This window comes from Suillus discolor, assembly GCF_016758755.1.
Source record: "Suillus discolor strain FC423 chromosome Unknown F5147scaffold_58, whole genome shotgun sequence".
NCBI lineage: Eukaryota > Fungi > Basidiomycota > Agaricomycetes > Boletales > Suillaceae > Suillus > Suillus discolor.
The window spans coordinates 171,336-189,955 of record NW_024541305.1 but is presented as its reverse complement, the minus strand read 5'-3'; the positions used below and the strand labels follow the sequence as shown (position 1 = coordinate 189,955).

General features: G+C 49.9%; 6 protein-coding genes across 6 annotated transcripts; 1 reads left to right on the top strand and 5 right to left on the bottom strand.

Annotated features, from left to right (window-relative positions):
* Positions 1-1,947: 1,947 nt before the first annotated feature.
* On the bottom strand, positions 1,948-3,662 carry F5147DRAFT_777393 (uncharacterized protein; the record flags this gene model as incomplete). The annotated part of the gene is made up of 6 exons (XM_041441978.1): positions 1,948-2,243; positions 2,294-2,588; positions 2,637-2,681; positions 2,731-2,829; positions 2,854-3,462; positions 3,522-3,662. The coding sequence occupies 6 exons, from the start codon at positions 3,660-3,662 to the stop codon at positions 1,948-1,950; spliced, it is 1,485 nt and encodes a 494-aa protein (XP_041289158.1).
* A 1,144-nt stretch (positions 3,663-4,806) lies between these two features.
* On the bottom strand, positions 4,807-5,232 carry F5147DRAFT_582692 (uncharacterized protein; the record flags this gene model as incomplete). The annotated part of the gene is made up of 2 exons (XM_041431675.1): positions 4,807-5,075; positions 5,127-5,232. Coding segments are annotated over 2 exons (375 nt in total), but the record flags the coding sequence as incomplete, so codon positions are not given.
* Positions 5,233-5,476: 244 nt separating this feature from the next.
* On the bottom strand, positions 5,477-6,763 carry F5147DRAFT_763094 (uncharacterized protein; the record flags this gene model as incomplete). Its single annotated transcript, XM_041440620.1, has 2 exons — positions 5,477-6,131; positions 6,368-6,763. The coding sequence occupies 2 exons, from the start codon at positions 6,761-6,763 to the stop codon at positions 5,790-5,792; spliced, it is 738 nt and encodes a 245-aa protein (XP_041289156.1). The 3' UTR covers positions 5,477-5,789.
* Positions 6,764-10,549: 3,786 nt separating this feature from the next.
* On the bottom strand, positions 10,550-13,258 carry F5147DRAFT_747293 (uncharacterized protein; the record flags this gene model as incomplete). Its single annotated transcript, XM_041439933.1, has 6 exons — positions 10,550-11,283; positions 11,385-11,576; positions 11,627-12,021; positions 12,074-12,467; positions 12,496-12,568; positions 12,620-13,258. The coding sequence occupies 6 exons, from the start codon at positions 13,256-13,258 to the stop codon at positions 10,550-10,552; spliced, it is 2,427 nt and encodes an 808-aa protein (XP_041289155.1).
* A 504-nt stretch (positions 13,259-13,762) lies between these two features.
* Positions 13,763-16,130, top strand: F5147DRAFT_777388 (uncharacterized protein; the record flags this gene model as incomplete). The annotated part of the gene is made up of 5 exons (XM_041441977.1): positions 13,763-13,969; positions 14,022-14,443; positions 14,492-14,595; positions 14,641-14,805; positions 14,857-16,130. 5 exons carry the CDS (start codon positions 13,763-13,765, stop codon positions 16,128-16,130), a joined length of 2,172 nt encoding a protein of 723 aa, XP_041289154.1.
* A 196-nt stretch (positions 16,131-16,326) lies between these two features.
* F5147DRAFT_655865 (uncharacterized protein) lies at positions 16,327-18,284 on the bottom strand (the record flags this gene model as incomplete). The annotated part of the gene is made up of 10 exons (XM_041434033.1): positions 16,327-16,355; positions 16,399-16,533; positions 16,586-16,693; positions 16,737-16,820; positions 16,867-17,565; positions 17,613-17,774; positions 17,825-17,878; positions 17,932-18,003; positions 18,060-18,211; positions 18,247-18,284. 10 exons carry the CDS (start codon positions 18,282-18,284, stop codon positions 16,327-16,329), a joined length of 1,533 nt encoding a protein of 510 aa, XP_041289153.1.
* Between the last annotated feature and the right edge of the window lie 336 nt (positions 18,285-18,620).

Below are 18,620 nucleotides of genomic sequence, written 5' to 3'. Positions count from 1 at the left end.
GACGGATGTGTGCAGCATGTATGTTGCATGATGGAAAGGGGCTACGGATGGACCATCCGTCATCCCTTGCGATGGCGATGATTTCCGGGCCCATCGGGCAAAGATAACAAATTGGTCGGGTGGCAGACAGAACCTTCATGTAGTTTGTGCTCGGCCAGAGTGGCAGATAGGCAAAGACCCTTACCGACCCTGGGTTCTGATGACGTCCCAATGATAGGTCCGCCGGGCACTTCCGACATCCTATTTGCGCCTTGGCGGAATATAGTGTATCGTCCGCAGGGCTGACGCCATTTGATGGGCCATTAACATTCGCTGGGCCGTCCGAGATGCCCTTCATTAACGAAGAGTTGGCATCGCCGGACCCGTCCGATATCCTGTTTGCACGAGGGCCAATTATGCTTCCTCCGTCCCGCTCATATGTCCGCTGGGCCATTGATTTATAATCGGCTAGGGCGCCATCAATGGAACCTCGGACTGTCACAGACATTGCTCTTGATGCCTTCCTCTATTTATAATGTTTGCTGTCTGGAATGCATCGGGATGTCCGAGCGATCTTTTGCACAAGACTACGATCTCCGGCTAGAAGTCAACACAGCCAACAATGTCCTTATTATGTGATTGATGCATCGGACACAAACCACATGGGTGAGAAGTGGGTTAAGGCTTGTTGCGGTTGCAGATGGCGGTGCAAAGGCAATGTATGGATCGGCCCAGAGAGTGCTGATACAGAGGGGCCCAACTGGCCCAGCCCATACACATTCATAGCACGGATCGGCCCAATGCAGAAGTATCTGGCACAACCAGTTGTTCTGAACCTAGTGCATAGAAACTCTATATGCAGATCGGCCCAGTGCACAAGTACCCGGAGGAGCCCAACTGGTCATTCTGGTACCAATTCGGCGTGCGGATCAGGCCCAGTGGGTAAATTGTAGGCCCAGTATGTGTGTATCTTGATTTGGGCAACTTCCGGAAGGCTTAAGCGACACGATGTGCCACCCATTGATATTGCATTGCGGCAGGGAAAACGGAAGGGCCCAGCTAGTCGTTTTGAGCACAATCGGTGAGTTTAATTAATGCATATACATTGATGCTCGGGACATGTTGACGGATGTGCTCAGTCAGTAATATAATATATCAGCCAAGCAAGTAAGTAATGCATTCAGGTCTCGTTGGGGCTTGGGAATGTTGGGGCCGGAACACGAACATGCTGTTTTGGACTCTAAGTAGTCAGCATCATACCTCGGTAGTTTAAAATCTTGGCAAAATATCATCGAGCACCAGTAGTCCCGGATGTTGATGGCGACGTGGGCCTTTACAAAGGTGACTCCGAATGCGAACTCCCGAATGGATATGTCTCATTATAAACAGAAATTTTCAGCACTGTATCGGTATTAAATAGATTGGTTGTCGCTATTCAGAACTGCACCGTGATGACTGGTTCCAGAAGCTAGTACAATCAGACAACCACATATCAGGTCATCACCACTTGATATGGTGGGTGATCACAATCAGTTCCGGATGCACCTTCTGTGTATGATGCTAAATCATGTTGGATATACGCAGGCGCCGTCTGGCCAGTATCACGGTGATTCGCGGAACCAAGAGGGTACTCCTATTGCCCAGCTCACACTTTCGTCCACCGGACTCCTGGATGCACTTGCCGGTACAATAATCTCATGTGAAGATGATTTGCACATGCTCAGGTCCCAACTTTTAGTTAGAATGAAGCAACACTATGATTTGACAAAGATCTGATAACAATACCACATACACAATTTGCATGGACTCAACTTATTGAACTCGGATACAAATGCAGCGCCAGGCTGAACATGCAATATTCTAACAGTACACAGTCCTCCGGAATATCTACAGTACATGCGGGGGTCCCGCGATCAGATCCATCCTATATAACTAGTGACTATTTAAAGTCATCATAACGTCGTCCATCTATTTTAGGGATTCCAAAGATTTCCACCGGGCATCAGATTCGTTGAGCCGTTGCTCTAACTCGTCCAACCGCTGAAGCAGGTTGGTCTCAACTGAACCCACTCTGACCTCCAACGCGTCTACCCGCTCATTGGCGGCGAGGAGATCCAACCTCCGACCGAGGTCCTGGATGCCCTGCAAGATTTCTCTTGCGGTGGGCTCTGGTTCCAGCAGGTTGGTGGGTGCAGGTGATTGCCGGTGTTCCGGCTGTATTTGAGCCTGACCTGGAAGGACCTCAGTGGGCTTTTTCTCTGCTCCTACCGAATCCAATGAGCTCAACTCGTTCCGAGGCCACGAGAAAACATACCTTTGCTACCAGCAATGCTCCATTGAGAGCGAGAAGGATGCGCCGCAAATTTTTCGGAGACAGCTTGGGACTTGGACGTCTTGGGGGTTTTGCACGCATCAGAGGATGCTTTCGCCGCATTACCTTGCAACCTCTGCCGGACACCAACACCGTCAATTGCGCACGCGATCTTCATGTTGTCGCAATTGGCGCAGGCGAGGCATGTGTACCCGAATTTCTTGTCGGGGAGGACAAGGCAGGCTATGTCCAACTTGGCACACTTGTCGCAGCGCCGGGGGTGGTAACGAACAGAATGCTTCAAATTCATTAGCCCGTGTTTATAACGATGCATACACAGACTTACCTGCCAAGGAGTAGCGACATCAGAATCCGAGCCCCATTCTGCAGGCTTAAAAATGGCTCAACGTCCGCGCTATGCTTATGTGAGAATCACTTACCCGAGTTTCTGCATCCAGGAAATCCTTGTCTGCGACTAGCAGAACGTCCTTGTCAGTAGCGACAGGCGGCAATTCCTGGAGCGGTAAGCTGTTAGATGCCTGATCAAAGATGAATGGACATACCCTTCGTTTTACATGGATGACTCCTCCGGTTGGCTCTTTTTCGACATCGGACTTCACCTTCCTCATCTTTTTGGCAACTGTGGTCCCATCAGTATCTTCATCTTCCGCCTTCCTCTTCTTGCTATTGCCGGCCGCGAAAGCTATCTTCCACTGTTCCCTCTCAGCTTTTGGAAAATACAAGTGTCGGTATCTTAGGGGCGGATGTGCTGGATGACCGACACGGGGCGGGTTCTTGGCCGCTCGCACCCGTCGTTTCGGTTCCTCTACTGGTTTAGCGATGACATCCAGGTCCGTTTGGGATGGCATAGATGGCGGAGTCGAGGGAGTCGATGGTGGGACGATGAGGGCCGGTGCTATTGGGACGGTGGCGGGAATATTAGTCGATGTCGCGATGGCGGGAATGTTAAATGTGGAGGGGGGGCGATCGTCCACGGTCTTCTCGAATCGTGGGTGGTTCTTTATCCGAGGGTCGTCGTTGGTGACGGAGGTCCAGTCGGGGACGTTTTCAAAGGCCCTGCCCTTTGAGTGCTGTCTCACAACGGCGGCAAATGAGAGTAGCTGTGGGGAGAATGATGTAGCATTCCCACTGTATAGTTTTAAGTCTTTTGCCTGTGTCGAATGTCTTAGTTTAACACGGAGAATTTGAAATAAACGTAACAAACACTCACCACACGCCTGGCAATCTCGTCTGACAGCCTTAAGGCCTCGGGATCACCCTTCTTCACCTTGATGCAGCGCTGAACGAGCGATTGCACGACAGTGAGCGTGGCATTCAGGGCATCATTTGCTACTTCGGGAGGTACGGCCATGATGTCTGATTTGAAAGAAAACACGGTAGTGAACAGGGTAAATACGGCAGATATGAGAAGTTGACTTGGAAAATTCCGACAAGTCTGGATTGTAATCAATCAGGTCATGAGTAATGCTGGGGACTTGTGGCTTGTGGATAGGGAAATGTGGATCAGTGGCAACGGTATTGTACTTGGGAGTGGTTCTATTATTGTCCTATGCATTCGGATGTAATACTAATAATCCATCCACCAATGTCCGGATAAACCGATACTGCATGTTTGAATGAGCCAGACTGTCTGCTGCCCTGCATCCACCCATCTTGGTCAGGTTGCAATTAAACTTCTTATGCTCATTTTCCCCACGATTTCCACATGTGATACTTCTGAAACCCTATGCTCGGATCCACTGGCCAGAACTTATTTGTTGTCAAAACCCCATTACTTATCCGCCGCCCAGCTTATACAATTTTGTCACTGCATTGCAATTATTCTACTAGTAGCAGTTGTGAATGCATTTGACAAGTGCGGCCGAACAAGTAGCCTATGTAACAGATAACTACTGATATGATTTATATATGAAATGAGCTAGCTAATTTGGCAATTGTAGCCCAGTAGTAGTGCTGCCGTGGTCAGATTCGGTCCAGTTCAGAGGGTCATTGAGGAGAACCCAGAACTGGACCAGCGATTCAGTTCTACGAAATGTCCGAACCCATAACCAGACCACGGAGAACCGTTCTCTGTGGTTCAGTTTGGTTTTGTTGCATTCCGAACCAAAACCGGACCCAAAATTCTTTAGTAGAGTCCGAATGCTGTGATGGAAAGGTGAAACAGGTTCTGGCAGGCTTTCTGCGATTCAATCAAAGCATAGGGCATCTATGACAAGCAGGTCAGCTCTTTTGTGGGCAGCGAGTGAAGTGAAGGCGTCTACACTTATGTCGGGGAGTGCGAGTCAATTGAGGAGGGATCCCTTTGCAAATAGATAAATCCCAGCTAGGTGAACGCATAGCACCCAAAACAAGATACATTGCGGTGCTATCAATTTCAATGCTGAGCGTCCGCTCAACGTCACTGAATGCAGTAAGGATTGAGAATGCTCCATTTTACGAAAAAGTTGGCTGTCTATGAGATATCAGGTCTATGAACAACTTCTTACAACTATATATTAAGAAATTGGCCGGAAGGTTGGATTTGTCTTTATAAAGCCAGCCTGTGTGTGTTTGGCAAGTTCTTGGTACATATGGGCCTGCCGAATCGCATAACACTTGTGTCCCTCCGTTTGTGCCTCGCTGTTCGATGTGAGCCTTGTCAACCACGTGCTTGCTTTGAAGAGGAAAAACTCCAGAGTCCACCCCATTTCATGTTCAACGAGTATGAGTTCTTCCGCCCATCGGTCACATAATGCTTTCGTGCGAAGCCAATGAACCCTGTAAACTGTCATGTCTTGAGCCTCGGCTCGAAATATCCGGATTACAACTGACATACATTCATTCATCCAATCGCTGCTGACAGAATCGCCTTGTACGTCTAGCGACCAGAACCACGGGAGAGTTGCATTTCGCTGCCCCCGGGCATTCGGGTCCGCCACGGTGTTACGCTGACCGTCGGTCAGCGTGTGCGAACTAGGATAGGTCTTCTCAGCGACGACTCGAGTGAGTCTACTGAAGCTGAGCGTGGTCTGGCCTTGACGGAACGTCAAGGATTCCTCCGGCGATCTCGGTAAGACGGCGCTCGTCGAGATGCAGGACTAGCGGATACGTGCTAAGTCGTATGGGGGCGACTTAGAAGTGCGGTCTCACACAAGGAAGCAGTTAAGCTTAGATGAGCAAGTTCTGGGGATGAACCTAGTAGATTAAAGTAAAGTCTAAGTACAATAATCTGTGTCTACTTATAGGGAAGTACTACAAGTATTCTAGCTCAGTCTGTAATCAATAGTATATCGTAAATCTATGATAGCGAGACATGAGGTTCAGATAAGATACATGAGGCTTAACCTCTGATCAAGCATGCTGCGCCAAGGGCAGCTGCGCATAGGTACAGGAAGCGCCAAGCGCGCTCCGGATCTTCATGAAGCGACATGCATTATGCATGCGCTGATCTAGGGTGTCCATGAGGCGTACAGCCTTCATGGATCAGGTACAAGGCCGTCTAGGCCAGGGGCGGGGTCATAGCGCCAGGGGGCAGGGTCATAGCGGTCCAGACCGCTGTCTTTCTAGGCGCGGGCGGCGCACCGGCGCGCGGGGAGTCTAGCAGAGCGGGGGCAGGCGTAGGGAGAGCTGGGGCTCTAGTAGGTGTTACAGATCCCTGTAACATTACCCCGTTACTAAGGTTGAAGTCACCGGCTTCAATCAACACTGCGTCCAATGGCTGGGAGGACGGTGCGGGTGTCGAGGGAGTTGCTGGCACAGGCGTCAAGGGTATCGGCGTCGCGGGCATAGGGGAAGGTGGAATGGGGAAGGCGAGCGCGAGGTTGGCGAGTGCTTTATGGTTCTGCTCCCAATCTAAGAGAGCTTCGAAAACTTCTCTTCATCTGAAAACTCTTGGAGCACGATGCGTCCCTTGAGTCCAGGGCAGTGGATCAATAAGTGATCCGGTCCAATCTCGCTGCAGATGCAGCAGACGTAATCAGGACACTGTCTAAAAGTGTGCCCATATCCTCCGCAGTGTTTGCAAAGCGTGCGGGTTCTATCCATCGTGGCCGCTCTCTTTCTAGGTAGCGGGCGCACGGGTCTAGTTTCTTCTTCGGCGCGAGGCTTTGTCATGGCCGTCCTAACCGCGAGGTTTACAAGGTCGGAGAAGTCGAGCGGTAGGAGGTGAAGCGCCATTGCGCGAATTCTTTTCTGAAGGTGGAGTACGGCGAGTGTACGAGTTCCTTCGTCCATGTCTGTATGAAGTGCGGCTTCTTCTAGCAACTTCGTGGTCTTTATGATGTGCACGGCGAGGGAGGTGCTCGTGGCAACGGTTGCGCTCATCTCACCGAGGATGTTGTCGATCTCTCGGGAGTACGCGGGGGTGAGGATGGCGGTTTCGCTGAACGCGCAATTCTCAATCGTGCTGAGGATTCGTCCGTAGTCGGAGTCCTTCAGCGTCACGATGGTAGGGGTTTCGGTAGGAGTCGTCATGATAGTGGGAGTTTCTGAGGAATGTTGGCCGTAGGGAGAGTGTCTTTATGTGTTCCTCCAGGTCGTTCCAAGCTCCGCTTGAGTCAGACTTATCTTTCGTTTGAACCCTATCAAAGTTCAATCAGCGAGGGCGTGTTGCTCCTCGTGTTCTAATCTATGCATCAGAGGGTGATAATCATTGCCATGATGGGTGGGCGCGTTCCGTTATCTATTGTTGATTCGGTCAGCGGATCTAGAGGATCTAGCGGGCTTGCAGGAGTTTCCGAAAGGTTCGCCTCGTGATAGTTTAAACGTCTTTCCGGACGATCAGGGGAAGGTAAGGGCCATGAGGCTTGCAGGAGTTTCTCTGGGGATTCCCTCGTCTTCGTCGTCTTCTTGATCTTTTGTTAAAGGTCTTAACGTGGATTGTCGAAGGGTGGTCTAGTTTAAGCGTCGTTTCGGACATACGGTGTCTTAACCTTTTGTTAGTTACTACGCGAGGTCGAGGACAGGGGGGTATCCAAGCATAGGGGGCCGGAGGGTGTCCGGGGTCGTCCAGCGAGGAAGATAGTTTAATGTCTTTCCGGACAATCGCGCAGTTTATAGTCGTGCTGGACTCGGACCTAGTTTATAGTCGTAGCGGACTTGGGTCTAGTTTAGTGTCATAGTGGACATGTCGGCGAGAATCGAAAGGGGTAGAGACCTATTAGATAGAAAAAGGTGTGGAAAAGGTAAAACAATGATGAATTTACCCCGTCACTAGGACGTTGATCTACCACGATTAACTAAATTAAAAGTCCAATTCGAGTTCTCCGCAGTCAGGGTCGTCAGAAGGAGAGGCGAAAATGAAATCGCCGATCGTCCGAATATATGAGGATCCGGGGTAGTCTTCTTCGTCAGAATCGGAGTCGGACTCAATAGAGTCCTCATCAGCCGATAAGGCTGGTTCTAGAAGCGCTGGGGGCGTCAGAGGACGCGCATTCAAGCGCTGAATCACCATGTTGAAATAGCTTTCGACTGGGTTCTGGTCGGGTTCAACCGACGACATTTGCGTGTCGGTTGCTGGGGGTGTCGCGGGGCTTACAGCATGGCCCGGTTCGGTGTCTTCGCTGTCGGACATAGGCATGTCCTGGTGACAGAGAGGGACGGGTTCTTCGTTATCGAACCGGAGTTTCTTGGCTGCCGGTCGATCTTCCGTGAAGACGGCTCTTCCTTTTCCGAGAACAGATACTGGCTCTCCGGAAAACATAAACTTCGTCTGAGTTTTCTCTGGTTCAGGGGCCAGTCTAAGGTGCTTGGCAGGGGGTGGCTCTGCGGTAGCGATAGCGCGTCCTTTGCCAAGGACAGACGCGGGTTCTGCCGAGAATGTTACTTTTGGCTCAGAGGCGATGGAAGGCCTCTTCTTTTCATTTAGAGTCGGGAAGGGGTTCTTGTTACGGTACACTAATTCTCTCCGTTTCTCCTTTATTACCGGACAATGGTACATGGATACGGCTCTTAACGAGCGACCAATCACCTTTCAGACCCTTACTCATATCATCACCAAGCTGACCTTCCATACTAGTAACCATCACTATGTCTAGCCGACTATCTCTTATCAAGCGGGCTGTCCGCACCATGGTTACTATCTCTTATCTCTTATCGTTTATCTCTTATCACCTACCAAGCGGGCTGTCCGCCTTCTATCTTGATACGCATTTACAAAGCTCCGCTTGAACTCACGCTATATAGATACATAGTGTACCACATGTAGTTCCTCACTTTAATCTACTGGGTTTTACCTGGAACAAGTCCTTTAGCAAGGTCTCCAACCTTGCTATCTAAGAACCACCATTCTAAGGAAGTCGCCGATACTTGCCTTAGCCAGAAACCTTTGACCTCTCACTCGAGAGAAGAACCACGTCTGTCTCGCCGAATCTCAGTCCACTCGGACTAAGACAGCTCGACATACCCCAGTCGTAACAGTTCTTCGGGACTGATGGGGGCGCCAAAGACGTAGAAGTCTTGGCGGCTTGGCTCCTCACAGCTTCTTCGGGCTGTGGTGCGGTCTGCTGCGGCTGAGAGGTTGCGGCAGTCTGGGGTGTGGGTCCTTCTTCGGGGATTTCCACAATCGTGGCATAGGGCATGGCAGCCGGTGCCGGTGCTAGTTTATACTCTTTACGGAGTTTCTTCTTCGTCTGGGAGCGGTCAGCGACTCGCTTATCTTTCTTCTGGAAGAGGGGCGTCAGGCCGTTCTTCTTCCTTTCTAAATCTATATCCCGCTCCATGTCTCTGGATTCGGGAGTGGTGGCGAGGGTCAGGGTGGACGCCGTCCAATCTATGCTAGGGTTGTTGGCGGTTAGCCATGGTTGCCCAAGCAGGAATTTATCTGAGTATGATAACTCAGCGAGATAAAACCTAACAGGCGTTACTCGTTCATCGATTTTGACCGTGAGGGTGCAATATCGGGAGATAGGCCCTCCGGCCGTAGTAGATCCGTCCGCGTTAGTTACCGTGAGGGGCTTCTTTAGCGGGTGCGAGGAGATGCGGTGCTTCTTGCAATAATCCTTATGGATGAAGGATCGGCAGGCACCCGAGTCAACGACCATAGAAGTCGTTATCGGTGCTTCTCTTCTTTCTGAAATCAAGGTTACTGGAACCCTAAATTCGCGTTTCTTACCGATGGTCTTAATTGACCTAATCGGGTCTTCATCGACAATCTTTCTCCTATCTCGGCAGAGATTGTCACTGGCACGGTGGCCGGTCGCGTTGCAGTTGAAGCATCGCCTGCTGTTAAGGCGAATGCGGATTTCTTTCCCGTTGAGATGGGAGGCCGCGGCGATCTTCGTGCGTGTGGATGAGGGTCGGGCTTCATTCTTTTCTCGCCTGGCCAAGGCGGTCTTCGATTGATTCTTTTCTCACCGTATCATGGCGGTCTTCATCGTCAGCGCCTTCTTCGGGGACACTACGAGTGTACGGCGCTCTTCTTCGGGAGTCGTCCGTGAGGATGATGCGATATTGTTGACGTAAGGCATGTCCTATCTATACAATGCTGGTCGAGGCAAGGTGCGTATCTGGGTGTGCGTCGCGTAGATAGGCGACAATTAGATAGACTTTAATCTTTTGTTACGCTGACCGTCGGTCGGCGTGTGCGAACTAGGATAGGTCTTCTCAGCGATGACTCGAGTGAGTCTACTGAAGCTGAGCGTGGTCTGGCCTTGACGGAACGTCAAGGATTCCTCCGGCGATCTCGGTAAGACGGCGCTCGTCGAGATGCAGGACTAGCGGATACGTGCTAAGTCATATGGGGGCGACTTAGAAGTGCGGTCTCACACAAGGAAGCAGTTAAGCTTAGATGAGCAAGTTCTGGGGATGAACCTAGTAGATTAAAGTAAAGTCTAAGTACAATAATCTGTGTCTACTTATAGGGAAGTACTACAAGTATTCTAGCTCAGTCTGTAATCAATAGTATATCGTAAATCTATGATAGCAAGACATGAGGTTCAGATAAGATACATGAGGCTTAACCTCTGATCAAGCATGCTGCGCCAAGGGCAGCTGCGCATAGGTACAGGAAGCGCCAAGCGCGCTCCGGATCTTCATGAAGCGACATGCATTATGCATGCGCTGATCTAGGGTGTCCATGAGGCGTACAGCCTTCATGGATCAGGTACAAGGCCGTCTAGGCCAGAGGCGGGGTCATAGCGCCAGGGGGCAGGGTCATAGCGGTCCAGACCGCTGTCTTTCTAGGCGCGGGCGGCGCACCGGCGCGTGGGGAGTCTAGCAGAGAGGGGGCAGGCGTAGGGAGAGCTGGGGCTCTAGTAGGTGTTACAGATCCCTGTAACACACGGCAGCAGTGGTTTTGAGATGGCACTTTTCCATCCGGAGATACTTCTTAAGTAGGCCATGAGCGTCTAGGTTTCCTAGTTGTGCCCGACATTTCATATAAATCATCGTGTTGAGTTGGATGACCCTTTCAACCGAATGAACCTGCGTCCATGCCCTCGTTGACTTGGCTTGTGATTTCGCCGGATGCACGGCGGTACGAAAGAGCACAGCCTTATCCGCTAGATGCATTCTGATCGCTTGCAAGGCATCGTTGGCCTGACCTTCCCGAAGTGCAATTTCCTGACCAATGAGGTGTTCAACTCCCAGCTCCGCACAGCGTGCTACGCCGAAATTAGATGGCAGAGGTATCACGGTCTTCTCGGGGTAGAAGAGATCCCGCAGCCGACGTCCATGTGCTTCGGGTTCAGATTCTGTATCACTGCCATTAATCCCTTCATCTTCTGAATCGTCATCCATGAAGTCCAAGTGAAGATCTCTGATTTCATCATCAATGTCAAAGCCCTCGCCGAGATGTGTCGCTGCCACCATTGTAAACTCATCTATCCGACTTTGCAATTTTGTCCGACGTCTGCATATATCCAAGGTTTGGGTTTCCGTGGGGTGTCTGCCAAGCCTCCTAGTATCCATAGTCAGCGCAATCTGCATCTCTTCTATGGTAATGCCGGATGCAATCCATGTAGCAGCACCTCGTTGCAGATTCCCACCCAATCGGCCTACCCGGGAGGACAGCAAAGCTAGCTCCTGCTGCTTCCGAGTTGGTGCTGGTCCATGCAATCAGTTTTGTGGGGCGGACGCTGAGGGAGCAGAAACTCACCCCTCTTTAACTGAACTTCAAATACATCCATCGCTGATGGATCAGCGACTCGACATGAATGTGCATATTGGTCTTGTTCTTCCCATGTTGCAATCATGATAGGATCGGCGGTTTCGTTGAGCTTGTCAAAAGCAGAGGCACTTTCTGCGACGCCCTTCATAGCTTCCTTATATTTCCGGCAAAGAAAACTGCCTATATCAATGCCATTAGAAAATCTTCACCAAGGAGATTCATAGCTCAACTCATGCGAATCATCTTCATAAAATTAGAGTCATTCATCTGGTAATCAAGACACTCTTGCTGATGGGGAGTCGACATCCCTCTCGCGGCGGGAGAAATGATATTCAGAGGCGCCCACAACATCTCCATGATTTCTCCGTCGATCCTAGCAGCCCCGGTGATAAACGTTGATGCGTACCGAACATAGCATTTGTCTTGGTGTCCATGAACATGCCAGAGGCCAATTCCCGGTATGATCTCCATTCCAGAAGGGAGGCTCAAATAGAGGCTCTCGTTCACCCGACGCCGGAAGTGCTTGTTATACTGACAATTAATGTCATAAAATGTCAAAGCTTGACTAAGCCCATTTGTGCGGTGGCTTAACGCGTTACATAGGGCGTAGTCCATATTCATTTGCCTAATCATGGAAGTCACCTCGTGAATCAAATCGGTGGAATCCTGAAACATACCGTTCGCCCTTTTGAAAATCCACAACTGAATGAGGTACAAAACAGCCGTGGCGGGCACACGCACACCTGCCTATCCCGGTAGCTTCTAGTTTGTGTCGTGACGCATTGGCCTGGTTTACAGCTCGGTGATTGTTGCACTCGGATGGTTGAACAATGTCTTTGGCAATGGCTAGATGAGCCTTATATCGGTCTTTGGAAACCATGAAGCACTGGCCATCAGTCAACCAGACTTCATCTTCCGGGTGAGTAGGATGAAGGTGCTCTGCTTTGAAGTTGCCATCCATGACCAGCGATCGGGCATATAGCCAACTGGGATCATCGGGGTGCCTATTGGCCGGTAGTGGGGCGTTAATGCCGGGCTGAGGGCAAGCCGGGCAAAAGAGAGCGAGTTCACCTGGATGTCGGCCTTCTTCTCTCATAACCAAACCCATTCCATTTGAGCAGCTTCAGCTGTCGCCATTGCTGTGCTACCCTCATCAGTTCTCTGTAACGGTCCTGTGGGGAATTGAGCTTTGATGATGTTGAATTTCTATATGCAACACCTACAGGGACTAGTTGCGGAAATATACTTGACGTCATTCTTCTCAACTTGTTGTAGTAATTCATTGCCGAAGTTCCGCATTCCAAGTTGTCCAAGGTGAAACCATCCAGCACCAGAAAGGTAAATGCGGTCTTTGGCCGGGTGAAGGATGCCGGAAACATGCCCATCTCAAATAATTGCTTGTCGGTGGTACAAGCATTCAGACACTGACAAAACCGTATCATGAGCGAATGTACTCCGGACTTGTCAACAATGGTTATGCATTGCTTGCCGTTCAAGAATGGAAGTTCGAGTATGGTAGGGAGGTCCTCTTCCGGTTGATGTATTGGCTCGTTGGTGTCCTCCCATTCGTGGATTTCCCCAAGTACTGGACAAGGCTTTCCCTGATGCCCCAAATAAATTTCCATGCCCATCTTAGTCAGAGATGTTTCCTCAAAAAATCCTCCATTCCATTTCCCTATCTTATGGAAGGGCAGTCTCCGGTGCTCATCTCTGCAGCACTTCAAACAAAATAATGGTTCGCCGAGACAGTCGTGGCACCTATACACAGTTGACTCAGCACTGCACAGGCAGCATGATTTATCTGCTGGTGGAGCCTCTCGTTCATGGAGGATCCGGAGGTAATCATCAGTCCAAATTTCCATTCCCGGAGATAATCATTTGGGCTCTAGGACATCGGTCAGCGCAAAACAAATGGCATGAACATTGTAGTGCACCTTTGTCTTCTTTCTCCCTAACGGTAAGTTGAGCGCACCAATTGGTTCCTTATTACCAAAGTCCTCATAGTCAGCATTGAAATTGGTTGATGATTGATCCCATGCCCTATCGGAATTATGTTTTCTGGGAGACTTTGCTGGAGATGATTGCACAGATGGGCTTGGCTGACTGGGTTTGACTGGACACAACTTCCCTTTCAAGCCGCGAGTGGTCTCTGTTGTTTTCCATGTCACCCATTGCGCCGTTCCCCATGGAGCCAATGTCCTTGCCCTAGACTTGCCCATGTGGTGACTGGAGACTTGTGTGAATTTTAAGACAAGCAAAATTTGCATGCTAACGCTTGGCTCGCTTAATAGCCAAATGAAGCGCAAATTAAGTAAAGGTCATGATTTTAAATAAGACCCCATTCAAAATAACCTTGTCCTTCAATGATGTCCGACCACAACTCTGCCTCTGATTCAGAGTCCAACAAACAACCTCCAGCAAATGAAGAAGAGGTTGCTGTCCTGCAATCTTACCTCGAGCAATGGCACTCTGCTTCTACATCGGAGCGCAAGAATATATTGAAAGCAGCTACAATGGAAGCCCGGACAAAAGCACCAGTCATGTCAATTGTGCTGTTCAAGGCTCGTAAAGCGGTGCGTGGCCATTAATTTTTTGGTATATGATACGCTCCTCATCGTTATTCAGACATATGAGACATGGTTCCACAACCATGCCAAAGTGAAGAAACCAGGGAAACCCCCGATCAAGATGGGGCAGAAATGGACCGAGAGAAGCGTCATAGACACACTCCGGAAAAAGGAGCTCTTGAAGAAAATCGAGGACGAGACTGGTGCCAAACCCGGAACAAAGGAGATGATGAACCATTACACAGTCCACCTAAACCGGCTGATGGCATCACTTTCACCGGAAGACCTTCAAGAAGCCAAAGAGACGGCCGATGAATGGAATAGTCAAGGTGTTCCAGACGATGTCAAAGTCGAGATCGCGAGAAAGAAGGGCGACAACATGATCCGACATTTTTCATCGGAGATGTGGAACCGCGCGGGAATGAGAGTGTTCGTTTTATCAGCTTGGAAGGATGGAGAGAGCAAGGTCCAGGTGGCCGGGTGCATTTTCCGACCACTGTGATCCACAACGTCTCACCCCACAGACAGACATGACTATAACCAAGAGTTCGGTGGTGCCGAGTCGTTCATGAAGAGTTACAACTGGAAAGTGATTGAGCCAGAATGGGACGCATATGCCGCCAGTGTATTCGGTAAGCCACTTCATTATGTATCCGGTGCAAACTGACTGTGATCAGAGGGCGATGTGGACGAGAATCCGGTTGCTCGGAAGAAAGGCAGACAGGACAACACGTATACCCTTGACATCAGAGATGATAGATATCCTGTAATCCCTGAATACGTATCCATGGACTTAGATACAAAGAAGGCAGTCGTCCGGGCATTTTTGACATGGCACTACAGTGCGTCGATTTCCTTCTTCCGGTGAATTCAGTGACTCAAACAACATGAAGGGACGTGCTGTGGGGACCCTAAAGTTTCTATACCATGGAAGTATGTGATACCCAGGTACGACAAGATCATTCCCGTACAATATCTTCTGGAAGGTCACAATCTCGCCGAGCCATCAAAGCTAAGGCAGGTCCACGCCACAGAGCTTTTACGATTTTGGTATAGGAGACAGGAAGAAGGCGAAGAGCACGTCTTCGAATTTACAGGATGGTGGGACAATGATAACCAGGATATCGTCCTTGCGACCGACCACAATAGGCGTGTCACAAGCCGGGCACAGCCAACCACCCAGATGAAGAAGCCATCGGGATCAAAGTCGAAGAAGCATGGCCATCATGGGCAATCCACAGGTGGACAATCTTCTGGTAAAAAGGGGAGCAACGATGAGCCAGCCCCTGCACATCGTTCCGGAGTCAAGGCAACAAAGAGCGCCTCATCTACAACTCCCCGAAACAAGAGCGAGGGATCTAAGAACAAATGCACGTCTTCCGACAAGGACATAGATCATATCGGGACAACCAATGAGTCCTCTGCCGAACCATCTGAGCAATCGGATGATGATGTACTGCCTTCACAGAAAGGAAGGCAGTTGAAGGGGAGGAAGTCGCATACGGGGTTGCCGAGGCACCGCTACCGAGCGTCTGTCATGAGTAGCAATGACTCTGACAGTGAGGTCGAACAGAATCTCCCTCAAAAGGCCCTTGCACCTTCAGACAAACATGTCAAGATGGATATGGTAAAAAATAGCAAAGCTCGGATCCTCGATATCAGCTCGACGGATAGCAGCACGATAGATGATGTCAAACAGACTGCAAAGTTTACTGCACGCGAGGGATCTAAATCCGGCATCACACGACCGGTGATACCACCCGCCCGCACGGTAGGACCAGCCTCCCGGTCTGGCGGTGCTGCACCCGGCTACCGGGCGAATGCCAGTCACGTGGAATCCGCATCAACAAGGACAGCGGAACCTGCAATGCCCATAGCACGCCATCTGACCGGTAAAGAACATGCAAAGAAGGGAGGAAGGAAACGTGCTGCCGAAGAAACTTTAGAAGGGTCGCCTCCTAAAAGGAAAAGAGGCCGAGCAATTGTAAAACAGGTCACCAAGAATGAGATAGAGCCCGTGGCGAAGAGACTGAAGAAACGGGTCGCTGAAGAATCCATGGAAGGATCTTCTTCAAAACGCACCCGGAGCAAAACATCCAACCGCCTTCCCACAATGCGTACGCGCAAGCCAAACTCCCGATATGCTACTGACTACGTAAGAACTTGAGCACAAAATTATGCTGCATGGTTTGTATCATAACTCTCTATTCCGGTTTTCCTCGGATACAGAGACATGGACATTGTACATTTTGTTTGTATGGTGATACATAATGCTACTACTACATGGTTCTTTCTATGAATGAAAGTTATAAATCCTCTCAAATCAACCGATGTCTACCGATCACCTTGCTGAAGGTTTGTTATCATGGCATCCAACGGATCCATAATGCGCCTGTGGATGTCCAGCAATCGGTAGATTGCAACAACATCCTCACCGAGCTCTGTCACTCTGTCCCGCACGTCTGCATATGCACCTATGAGCCTTTGGTTCGCCCGCAATGTGGCTGCCGGAAGTGAGTTGGGCATGCCAGCAGGATTTTGCTTGACCATATTTTGTGTAGATGCATTTCCTGTTCCAAATATATGTAAGGTATAACCATTCTACAAGTCACTACGACTTACGCTGATCAGTACCGATGCTGTTCAGGCGCTGGATGGCACGGTGCATCGACAGGCTGGCCTCCTGAAACGTGTTCCATTGGGACACTCCGTGTGAAGATGCTGAGCAAGCTACACGATTAGCAGCATATACAACATATCCGAAAACACTCACATCCAGCATCCGACGTGAGGTCGATTACTTCCGGTATCTCTATGCTCATCGGCCCATATCTGGCGTCTCTTGTTGATTTGGGAGCTGCAATGCGATTAGCGACAAGTATAGAATATCAGGACTAACTTACATCCAGAAGACAATGTCAGGTCGATTATATAAAGCCCATCCATCGGCGTCGGACTGTTCGTCCGGCAACCGATTTGTCTGTTTTGAGGGTCATGTCTTGATGCAATATGCTGGTTGTCGGCATCACTTCCCCATCCGCAGTCATAAGGGTCCTCCGGAATCGCGACCAGGGACGCACTGTCGGCATCTTTTTCTTCCTCCCATCCGCAATCGTACAGGTCTTCTGTTGCAACACTGGAGATGAATGCTGCACCATCATCCTGCTGATCACTCCATCCGCAGTCGTATGGATCTTCTGCGCATTCAACTGTCATAACCGAGTCCGTGAGCCCCGCACCATCATCCGGTCGATGCTCCCATCCACAATCGTATGGATCGTCTTGATGGCCGAGAGTCATCGACGAGGCCGTGGGTTGCGCATCTACAGCATCCTCCCATCCGCAGTCGTACGCGTCTTCTTCCTCAACCATAGGTAGACCCGGTACCAGACCATTCTTCGACTCATCCTCCCGTTCAAAGTTGTTTGAGTCTTCCTTCACTCCCGGTGTATCGACTTCCATGTGATCATCCCATCCGCAATCGTAAGGATCTGCTTGCTCTCCTGAGAACAAGCTCGAGAGGAGATCTTCTGCAGCCGGTGCATCCTCCCACCCGCAATCATAAGGGTCCATTGTTAGTGATCCAGCGGTATCATCCGCGGCTATGCTAATGATTAGTTTCACCCGAGCGGAGTATGTGGGTGCTCACATCTATCCAGCCCCTTATCTTCATGCATGGGTTCATCTACAGAACCACTATTCACCTGCATCAGACCGAGAGGCGACCGGTCCAAGTTGGTGAGTCCCCGGGATTGTGGAATGGCCTTTGCTGCAATGGCAGTACCGTGAGTCATGTCAAGGACATGGATATCTTTAACAAAGGATGAGAATATCTCTATATTGTGACGGGATGTGACATACCAGCTAGCATGCTTGTAACTTCATCAAATTCTCCGAAAAAGCACATGTCATATCCTGTGTTATAAAGTTTAGCTTAGCGATTCAAGTCAGGCCAGAGAATAACATACTTATGTCCCTGTTTGCGATGGGATCATTTGTCCACTCTTGGCTCAACCGCACCTCGTCAGCCAAATTATATTCTGCATTGGGAGAGTTTTGAGCATTCCCGGGTCAGAAGCTTCGACAGCCGACTTACGTTTGAACCTTATATAAGGTTCCACTCTGATCAGGCCCTTAAACCTCGGGATCTGGGAAAGTACGGGCGGAATCCATGAGTCCAATGGGGTATATCCACGCCACCAGGTGAGGGGCCCTTCGAATTTGTGTTTTGCTACCTCCGGAGAGTTGCTACACGTAGATCTGAGTGAGTCAGAGGAATTGACATAGCTACTATCAGAAGTGGCACTGGTGACCGAGTCATCGTCATCCTGAATATACCGCTGTAGCAAAGCGAACTTGCTTTCCAAACATGACTGTTTTGTGTAAAATAAGGAGGTCGGGGAAGGATTACAGATGGGCCAAGATGTACTTCCATATGTGGATCACCCGACTGTGGCACTGTGGTTGTGGCAGTGGAATGCGTGGGACAATAAGCTGTATTACAGTGATAATGGTGTTAACAGGTCCACAGCACCGTGCTTCCATAATGGCCACGCGTTCTCGGAAACACCCATAACCGAAGTATTGGTATAAATCCTGAGACTTATGAAAAAGAATCGAAGTTATCTTTCTTTGCGTATACCATCACCTGTTGCTC